At 43.5% G+C, this 11,206-nt stretch overlaps 1 protein-coding gene across 2 annotated transcripts in view; it reads right to left on the bottom strand.

The window, feature by feature from the left end:
• The window catches only part of LOC118416867 (hemicentin-2-like), a 47,263-nt gene that overhangs the window by 957 nt on the left and 35,100 nt on the right, over positions 1–11,206 (bottom strand). For both annotated transcript variants that reach the window (XM_035822152.1, XM_035822147.1), the window contains 5 exons: positions 9,773–9,968; positions 4,835–4,957; positions 3,788–3,820; positions 2,409–2,496; positions 544–592 (listed from right to left, as the gene is read on the bottom strand). In XM_035822152.1, the coding sequence (XP_035678045.1) occupies positions 9,787–9,968 (182 nt within the window). In that variant the 3' untranslated portion in view covers positions 544–592; positions 2,409–2,496; positions 3,788–3,820; positions 4,835–4,957; positions 9,773–9,786. The remainder of the gene's footprint in view (positions 1–543; positions 593–2,408; positions 2,497–3,787; positions 3,821–4,834; positions 4,958–9,772; positions 9,969–11,206) is intronic.

Genomic DNA, 11,206 nt, shown 5'->3' on the forward strand with positions numbered 1-11,206 from the left:
ATTGCTTTTCAGCCAGGAGACGGATAATAACGAACTACAAGGGGAAAGGGGGCAGAAGGGCGTATGCCGGGAGACAGAAATCACCCATCCATACAGCATGTCTTGACTGAACACATCCATCTATTCTGGCGGATGCCAGTTCGTTAATAGCACATGTTCAGATTCGTTACCATTATTCGTGCTTCAACTAGACGAGCTTTTACAACGAAGAAAAAATATCCAAAGGCCGACAAGAAAGGCTGGCCTCTTTCAATTAGACGGCATCTTCGAAGTTCAGTAACAATTTGGGTGTTCCAACTTTCCTTTGTGGTTCGTTACTACATATGGTTTTTAAAGATTCTTCGCCGCCCCTCCTTCCTTGTCCTTTTCCTCGTGCTATCTAACCATCGATATGATGTACAAGATATACATGTACTGTATGGGTCTTGTCTAAAACAAGTGTCTTATCCGCCTAACGCTCACATTTTCGTTACTACAATCTTTCACCTGTACGACATTTTATCACAATGTCTCAGTTACCAGTGTACATGTTCTCGCACGTACCTTTGTTTCTGCTGGTCCTTCTGCACATTCCCGTTACTTTTACTGCCACCTGTATCAAACAACCAACCGTCAAGCCAAGCTCACAGCATATGTTTGTGGAGCGAGGATTTTCTGTGTGTTTTTCTTCCCTTTTTTCAGATATGTTTCCAGATATGGATGATTCAAAGTAATGGCCCGGTCACATTCGTCGTACGATTGTCGTGCGATCGCAAACTGAGGGAATTCTTGGGAGAATCATAATTTCGAAATTTAGCTATCTTGCGACGTACGACAATCGTACGACTGCTTAAGACAAATGTGACCGTGCCCTTACTTACATTCAAATTTTCATTCCACTTCTGTTTTTGCTGTGTTGGAAAAGTTTACGACAAAACCGACACATCTCCCATCGAACATCTGGGATAAAGTCGAAAAGATCCAATCTAATAGTTTATGAATAGAAACAAAGCCCAAAGAAGCACACCAATATATATTTTCACAAAGCACATCTCGAAGACCCTTGGGCGGATGTGGAACAACGCATCTCACAAGATATTGGACTTCGATACGAACAGGAAGCCGTGGAGTTGACCCCACGGATCACCTCTGCCCTCGGCACTTTATCTCAGCGCAGAAAGTTTTGACTATCGCCAATGAGACTGACCTAACCAATCTGAGCGACATTTCCTCCGTTATCTATTGGACTTTGGTGAGTTTCATGATTGTGAATCTAATTGCAACTGACGGCGTGCCAAGATGGGCTCTGATACAGTGTGTTGAAATAGTCATGCAGAATTCCCTTTGAGTCTGTGCGATATTGTTCTGGGTATCGTTGGTTGTTTCACGTCCGTCCATGGAGAATACACCACAAGTTTGGCAAAATCATGAGGGGTTGTGAAGCTACAACACTAATGAAATGTCTTCTACGGTCAAAATGACACCGCCGTCCCTGAACGTTATTTTGCTTGTATCGTCGAGGATTGGAATGAGTTGCTGAAGTCAATAAGCCGATTCGCGGGTTAAATTGCGCATGCGCAGTGAGCTGAACTGTAGGTAATATGTCAAAGATGAAGGCATTAACGTCTGAACAGGTTTTATCTAGATCATGCCTGATACATATCCAGACGTATTTCCTTATGTCTCCGGGGCTTTCAACTTTGACATATTACATACAATGCACTTCGCTATGTATGCACAGTTTAATCCGTGAACCAGCTTATATTTGAAGTTCTGATTCTTTTTAGTAAGTTTCTGTGGAATATGCAAAGGTTTAAAATCGACAAGATCCAGTCGTAATATAACTTTAATAGCCCATTGAGTGTAAAAAACATCAAAAGCAAGCACTAACGTTCGGAAGACAGTTGTGTAATATTCACGTGGGTTCAGTACTACACCAATCTACAAATGTCAATCAATCAATAAATAGTACTAAAATGCAACTAAAGTACATATGATGGCATGTCACGACCGAAGAGAGCACGTTGAAATGAAGAGATGTGGTGCTGACAAGTGCGCATGAGGGAATGAAAGGGCAGCGGCACACGCTGGGAGCACCCCACTGTCACAATGCGAGAGAAAGAGAGAGAGAGAAGAAAAGACAGGAGTGTTAGGAAGACAGAAGTAGCAGTGCAGAAGCCACGTCCTTTGGTGAGGTGAGATACCTGAGAGCCCTTTCAGGAAGCCCTTCTTCTTTGCAAACCAGACTCCAGCACCCAAGCCCACCGCAATCAAAATCAAGACTAACAGCACGATCACAATGGCTACTGAGCTCGGGGGCCCTGTGGACAGGAGATAACCGAGAAGACATGCAAATGTATGCGCAGATGTGTAGTGTGGTCATATGGTATAGAGAGAACAGAGTATATACATAGATGTGGATATCATACCCAGGCAAGTTTCCTGCATTATTCCAGCCAGCGGCCAGCACTACCAACATTAACTGCAGGACGAGGGAGGGAACAGGGATGGACACCCCTGTGGGAAAACAAGCGTGAACACAGGACGTGATGGGGTCAGATCGGCTGGCCTGTGGTTCCGCCTCGCCATCCTAAACTTTGTACACATACTTTCTCAGCTGGCTGTGTGCAATAAAACAAGATCCAAACCACGCATGCACAAAGCACAGGTGCACTAATACATTACTTCACATTCTAAATTTGTGTCGTTTTTTTCAGTAAAGTCAACCTGTGCATGGTGATTTTATATAAATCACAGGAAAATAACATAAGTCATGCAACTTTAGAATAACTTTTTTACACAACATTGTCGTTCATACTGGTGAAACTATAAGTGAATGACTATACGTCAACGTGAATTTCAGTTATGCATTTATATCTGCATGTACGTTTAGTAACAGATAAACGTGCGAAATTAAAGTTTGATAACTTTCTAAAATGACGTTACTTAAGAGCTTATCAAGCAATAAAGGTGTGACATCCTATTAACTGATTCATGCTGATATTATTAAACTGTAAACTAATAAGTGCTTGCAATAAGCTGAATCAGAAATCAAATTTAGTAAAGAAAGAGTGTAGCTATCGATTTTCTCAACTTAGTTTCCAGCCAGTGAACTCGCTTTCATGTCCATTTTTGTCCTGAAGTTTGTATTACGTTTTGTGGTCCGTTTCTGTTGGCTATAACCTTTGATACCCCCGAAGGACGTAAAACTGACTCATTTGATTAGGCTTGCAGATTTCTCATTCAGTGTGCGACGGAGTGTGTCACTGGTTTGAACAACCAGGGGACGAACCTCATTATCGTGATGCCCTTCTGAGCTTATACAACATACCCCCATCTAACATGTATACGTAAGTGCCGTCTTTTATCACATTTTTGCGAGCCTTGTAACGAAGACGACCTGACGTACAGATACCATAAACATTACTGCTACACTTTATTGGGCCATTTTGATTTCATAAGCAAGTAAACATTATGATTAAGCATTAGGTGAAATTTACAGCACCGATATCAGCACACCCTTATGCCTGATAACTGGTACATGTAGACATGATAAATCTGTATTAAAGTTATGGCTAATTTCAGTACAAACTCCTGCCCTTTTAGACGTTGTGCTGGATGGACATGCTGTTAACAACTTCGGGTTGTAAAAGCGTATCTCATATTTTCTTCTTGGCCTTTGCTTTTTTTATAACCGTTATAAAATAGTTTTCATATCCTCACAATATACGCCGAATCATTGAGTGGAGTTACAGTGGACACCCCCTTATGGTGCACATGGGGGTGTTTCTGCGTTACAAGGACTTACCTGCGTTTCTCCCCATTCCGTCGCCTATAACTTCTGTAAAAGACAATAATGGGAACATAACGAGTCAGTGATAGCCGTGCACGTGAACATAAAAGCTATAAAACAACGGTATATCCACCCACCAAGTTATGACTATAGATGATAAAAATAGGATAATATGGTCATCAAAGAGGATCAAATCAGGGTTTTGCTTCCAAATTATTCTATCGGAATGCACAATTTTCTAATAATGCACAGAAGTATGACAAAGTCCCCTCTTAATCCACCATAATCCACCAACGGGCCGTCAAGATGTGTACTTGCCTTTTCGAGTCGTTGTAAAATAAACATCTGTAGGGGTAGGCTCAGGAATCTCTTTCAGCACTTCAATAATGTACAAAGAATGACACGTTAATTTTCAAGTGTTTTGTTGTTGAATGGGGAGGGGGGCAAAAAAGCCTGAGCACCCAGAAGCCGAACTCTCCTCATGCGGATAAAAGCACCTGCATTTATATACCGATTAATATCCTTGGAAAACTCAGTGCAACGTTATGGTTTAAGCAACTATATCCGCAATTATGGCAAGAGTAGACAGATTTCGGCGTCTTTGCAGCCTACTGCATTTTGGGCCTCAAGACATCTGTTATCGGCAGTTTGGTTGGAGAAAACAAACTCTGGCAGTGCAGCGGTCCCCACCTCACTCCTAAACCCCTGGCAGCCACCAACGTTCATTCACTCAGGCTAGGCCCACCGCTTGTGTATATCGAGAACATGCGATCAGTCCTCGCTGCGCATGCGTTAGCCATTCGTCAGCCAATGAAATAACGTTACTCCTCCTTCTGTTGTTGGATGGGAAGTTGTCAACCAATCACGTTGCCTCTTGACCGTAGGAGGCGACGTGATTGGCTGGTGACGGCTGGCAAGCGCTAACGCGGCGAGGAGGACGATTGCACGATTGCAGCCTTGTCGTAGCTTGATACATGTATGTACACACAAGCGGCGGACCAATGAGAGGATGCAAGCGTCTAACTACAGCCCACCATCTACACACCACCGTAACATACGCACCTTGTTCCAATACGGAAATGGCTTGAGAACTCGATCCCATGTTGTTCTCCGCTATGCAGTTGTACACCTTGAAGTGTCCAGAGTTCACATTTGAGATCGTCAAGGTGCTTTTTCTTTTGCCGTCTGCAACAGAAGCAACAACACAACAGTTATACACAAATATCTATCACAGCCTAAACATCGGAAAACCCAGTGATCCACAGCAGTCAAATATATGATATCTGAAGCGGCCCTTGACAATTTGATACAGTACAAAATTTCTGGATCACATATTTGGTAGCTGTAATGACAGTCAAACATCGGACTTATGTTCCCCCGATAGGCATGTCATTTTTTTTACCAAAACAAAAAGATGCAACTATCCATTCCATATGGTTAGACCATACCAGCACCCCTTCGGTGCCCCATTCCCTGCCCTGAGCACTGCTACTAGTGCTTGTGAATCACGGCCAGGCTAATGAGTCTAGTCTGTCAGGCATGAATCCCTGGCCTGCTCACCGCCTCTCGTTTCTCCAGGCCTCGGAAATGAACAGCTGCATTTCCTTGCTAATTGGGAGAACTGTTGCTCAAATGAGCTCCACAAAGTAGACTTAACGTTCACGGTAAACACGGCGTGCAGCAATTAACTGAGCCGTAATTGTTCCAACAGGGTTGTCTGGTAATACGTAGCAATTATACCTCGGAATAAGGCATGGGAAAATTAATTTGGTGTTTCCAATAAGGGTTCTAAAAATGGCCTGTAGGTAGGGATTCTTATTATTTCTAGATTTTAGTCGACAAATTTAGCAATATACCAGTACGTCAAGACTCTTGTATCTACATCATACTGTGGTTATAGACAGATAGACATCGTGCAAACAAAAATATAAACAATTTTCTGGGGTCGGAAACACATTTTTCCCTAGGTCTCATCGGAGTGCGATGTCTGTAACTAAGTCCTAAAGTAAGGCGATACTATGTGTCATTCGCAATATTCACAATAACAGTGTGTAATCATTCTATTTGTGACCATATACAGAAATAGATAGACATGGTTACTTTCCCGACCTAGTCCGGCCTTCAGTCCAAACGACTGCATAGATCTTGACTTGGTCACTAGGTCACGTAGCACGAGTCATTGACTATTATGCCTGTCCCAGACTCGTAAATGTAAATCATTGCATGTACAAAGTCGCTCCTAAAACAGACATGACAATTAGACTAGCCCTTAAAACTCTACAGCGAGTATCCTGGTTGAAATAGATGGTTCATGAAGAAGAAGAATTCTAGGAAGGAAGCGCGACACATTCATTTCTAAAATGCAGAAACACGCGTCAGTGAGACAGTGTGGGTGCCTCAAAGCCATCAACATACCAGTCAACTGGGACCGTCGATCACCTGTATTCTGCATTAACGGGCTCCATTTCAAGCTTCATGCACACGCGTGTTGCGGTGCCCCTTTTGTATCTTCTGGTCACGTCGACAGACGGATACACTACTAGTCATGCACACGACATCTTCCAACAGAGGCACATAAAAGGAGCCAGTGATGCTGATGATGATGATTAAGCTGCTGGCAACAGGTCTACTCCATCGAGCACAATCGCTGCACTTGATTCGAAAAGCCATCATTGTATACGTTAAGGTGCTTCACGATTGATGGACCAAAGTCCCGATCTGGAGCCATCTGCGATGGCCTCGTACGCTTCGTGGATTCCAGGGTTGATTTAGTGTTATTAGGATAATTGCAAGTTAACTGGTCAGAGCCGTTATCTTTGTCTGCCTGTTGGATACGTAACGACAATAGCTATCCGGCATCGGTGGGTCTGTAGTAGAGTTCCAAGATCTCACGCCTCCGTGAATTATCTGAGTTTTTTGTATGTCTTATTTGTTTGTAATTCACTGCTTATGCAAATTCACTGCTTATGCAAATTATGTTTTTGTCAAACCATGTGTCCCTTGGTTACTTCCTGTCACTTTTTGATGAAAGTTAAGTAGCACATGGAAAATATATGACTGCGAAAACACAAACAGACAGACCAAAAACAATACCTCCCTGTGAATACCATTGATGACCCTGTGACCTGTCATGTCCGATACTTCCTGTCACCCCCTAAAATCTGACAATTGCGGTGACACATCTTCCCTCTCACTAAAATTATCCAAAAGAACTACGGACACAGAAGAACAAACTGGCACGCGGAACAACATAGTCTCTGTATACACAGGGGCAATGTCTTTGAACTGATGTAACTTTTGCACAACAACTACTGCTTTGATGTGACACCATTTCCAGTCAAAGTCATTTCCGTTTCAAATAGGCCTGCACCTTATCAAGTATTATGTCTATATGTTGCAATAACCACTACATCAGTTGCTGCAGTTGCTGATCCAATCTAAGGTGCACTACAACCCTTACCATGAGTTTACTTGGACCAGTTTTTTAACTGCGCATTTTCGAGGTTACTTATGGAGGTCCCCGTACTGCCAATACTGCATCATATGACGATAAAACAACCTGTCATCTCGGTAGACCACAAACCGCTTATCACTTTGTCGGATCAACGTTTGCTAATCTTCCGCCGCCGCGATGTTTTGTCACGCACGACTTCCCGTAGATTACAGGTCATTTCCACAATAGACTCATTGGCAGCCGGAAATGTATGTTTATTCCTGGAAAGTGAACTACTGCCAGCTTCCTACACACCTGCCAGTATGCATAAAAGAGATTGGATGAAAGGCCCATTCATTCTGGCTACAAGGCTGAACTATTGCATTTACGGAGTGTGTGAGAGTGATTTCCCAAAGGGATGGGTTGCGATGGAATGTGCGGTACAGAATTGTGAAGGACCGACCGGAAAACCCGGAGCTAAAGCACTTCTCAGCTTGGAGTTATTCTAATACTTGCCAGGTTCAGTTACGGATCATGGCGTCATATATGACGGCTTCCATTTTCAGATTGGGGAGCTCAACCTGTATAAAGAGTTAACCCCCGGCCAAACCCAGCCGTTTATGGTTATGTATTAAAGTTGCTGCAAAACATCCGCGAAACAACTGACCAAACATCAGCAAGTGGTGGTTAAAGTAGGCGCTTTGAAGCCTCTATCTCTTGTAATATACCAGCAGGAATTGGAATCAAACCCTTGCCAGACAAAACGACGGGCGTCATTAATTTTGCTGAGGAGAGAGATGACTATCTGTTCCGGAGGGCGGCGGTATGAGACCCTGTGACGTGGAGAAACAATATATCGTGGCGTGGCGATGACCCATCAAACGCGACAGTCGACAGGATTACTATAATAGAGGCTATGGTGATCAGATCTGCGGCCATCAATACGTATTTCGGGGTGACAGGGGCTATTTCTCAACTTCCCGGGACGTGATGAAGACTGGGTTTTATGAACGCCCCCGCAGCCGAAGGTACATCGATCCACAAAATGTAGAAGTTCCCTACGAGTCTCCGGAGACGTTGAACGAGGCAAATTATTTATGACACTGTTCAAAACTCTCAAATGCTTCGCCGTACCTCGATGGTATCATTGTCCCCGGCTGACTGTTTATGGCCTATTGAATTATAACATACAATAAAGCATAGATGAGAAGAGTGCATGATATGAATGATCCCGGGACGAAAGGCAATAATCTGGCATAAAGAAGTATCAGTTAGTGTTTCGAGTAAATGTATTTGATTTTCCTGACTCGTTAGGGTTTGTGCGTTTCCATAAGGCTGATCGTTCAGGCATAACTTGCGTTTTCGTGCAGATGATTTCCCGTATGGTTCCTTCAGACTTAAGGAGGTTTTATTTACCTTCGGTTTACTTGAGGCAAAGGTACATGTATAACCTACTGTCCCGGCTAATTTGGCCACAAATCAATGGTCAGAGGAGGTGCTTTCCCAAATCTTTGCCATTGACCATAATCGACACGTATCTTTGGGACGAGTGTGGCTTTCTGACCTGTATTTGGTGACATTCTGTACTGTTCTGGGATTTTTCAGTAATACATGTATATACATCAGAGTCGCTCATGCCTAGCACATGGCAAAAACAACCTTCATGCAGTAGTTATGAATTCTCAATTGCTTATCTATTTTTCTGCCTACAACACTTCCTTCTACATTGTATCTAATGCTAAGACATGTCAGATATCATTAGTACAGCCTCAGATAGACAAACTACCCGTCTTGTAACCTGGTTGCGAAAGGACCATAAAAGATTCGACATTATCACCGATCGATCTTCGTGATGAATCGGCCGCATACATCATCGCCTCCACGACCTGACCTTTGACCAACAAGTCCCCGGATGTCAAAAACACCATCACAAAAACAAGCCCGTAAAGTACACCTTTAAATATCAAGTGAAACTATAGCTTCTCTGCAGTACCTTCCTAATTTCTTGGCTATTTCGAATGTGAAACCAATGACGTCAACACTGCGCGTCGCAGTTGAATGTTTGTAACACAGTATTTGATAATCTGACGTTTGTGGGTCTGCTATGTCAGTATGGTGTTTATCTCAGTGATCCATGCAAGAACTATTGATTCACACACGGCCTATGCATAGTGATTAGACCACCGCCACGCTGTGCCATTAACATGTGAACGTGAGAGGTCAGTGCTATGCGTGCTGATGTGTGTAGAAGCCCGGGTCAGCATGGTTCAATCCCACACCGTGGATTCAGGCCAGACTTTAAAGACCGGGCCAAGTTTAAGGTTGACAAGGTGGTGGCAGAACCAGCGTGGTTAAGGCCGTAAGGTCATGATGGGTCAAAACTGAATTTTTTCTTAACTGTACTGTCTTTTGCTATGAATTTTTTGCAGCATGGAATAAAGTATTACCATGATGGGTCTAAGATGGAACATGGTCCGACAAATGTAGGAAATAGTAAGATGCTTAGCCTAGATTTTTGTTTGATTACAAAACAAACAACAGTAAACAAATAAAGAAGCAAATCGTACCTGCAATGTCCTCCTCAGCCACGCTGTAGCCGCCGTTGCCGCTGGAAACAGTCTGGTTCTGCCCTTTGTCGTCCATGTATGTCCAGTAGATGTTCTGTGCGGACGGGTCGGAATAGGATGGTACATTCTATGGTGGCTGTGTCGCCCATGGTGGCGGGGAGGCTGTCCTGGGGCTTCACCTGCACAGACGGGGCACCTGTAGATATAGGAGACACGATGGTCACTTTTACATTTTGCTCTTGAGAGGGAATATTTTCGATTGAGTCAGCGATTCATATTCTTCAAAACGCTATTGCAGAGGACCAACATTTTCTTACAAGCTAGACGGCATCTATATACTTCACTATGCATTTCATGAATTATTCTGTCTTCCTTTCTTGGAGCAGTGGAAGGCAGTCTTAGCCCTAGATATAACTGAAGCTCACAGTCCATGTAAAACTTAATAAGACCTTGCTGTGCCGGTTATTCCAACTACCAAGGCTCGTTCATGCAAAGTGATCCTGGATGGAAGCGCAAAAACCCTCCCAAATCCATGGTCTTACACTGAGCGATTCCACCGCCAGAGTATAACTCCTTCCAGTGAAGCCCACTGTTAATTATCTCCCGTCCCTGCCGTGTTTTATTGAACAGCTACTATCGATTCGTAGTTTTCAACTTTGCGAAAGTCATGTTCATGAAGGGGACCTGGAAGCCTCTGATGAAACCTCCAGATGAAACCGTGCTGGAGGAAGTTGGTCAACAGTTCAGGAAATAGATTCTTCAACCTTCTTTGACCGGACACACAGAGTCTGCCTAAAAGCTTGTGACAAATGTGAGAAAAGGAGCGGTATTTTTTTCCGTATGATTTTGATGATTGCAATACGATTGAGAATGTTTCAGCCAAGCTGTAATAGAACCAACCACCGGATCTAAAACAGCCTTTTCCATGTAACAAGACAACTGGATTTTGCACGATGTTTGCACGCAGTCGCAAGGATACCTTTAGTTTGCGCTCGTACGAGGATCGCCGATAAATGTGATCGGGCCCTACATTGGTCAACGGTGAAGAAGGAAAGGACTTAGAATGTATCACTAGGTATTCCGTAACGCTGGCGGGAACCTCAGGCTTCCGAATCAATTTGTTTAATTGAAACAGGCAGAATGCTGAAATTCCCGTGAAACGCCTGAGCGAATCTGCAGCCCGAAAGCAGTTGGTTACATCAGCGTAGCTGCAGGATTAGCTCATTGCATGAACGGCCTGTTGCCTAGTTCTCTATCGGCGGAAATTAATCAAGAGTAATTCGTAGGAATAATTCAACCTAGCGTCCCGGCCTGTGTGTTGAATGACGTCGTGGGGCCCAGTTGAAGGGTGCAATACCTCGGGCCAACTACGTAGGGTGGTATTGCCATTATCCCATCATTCCTTGCAATACAAATTCATAATACACATTCCAG

The sequence above is a fragment of the Branchiostoma floridae genome, chromosome 1 (assembly GCF_000003815.2).
Source record: "Branchiostoma floridae strain S238N-H82 chromosome 1, Bfl_VNyyK, whole genome shotgun sequence".
Lineage (NCBI taxonomy): Eukaryota > Metazoa > Chordata > Leptocardii > Amphioxiformes > Branchiostomatidae > Branchiostoma > Branchiostoma floridae.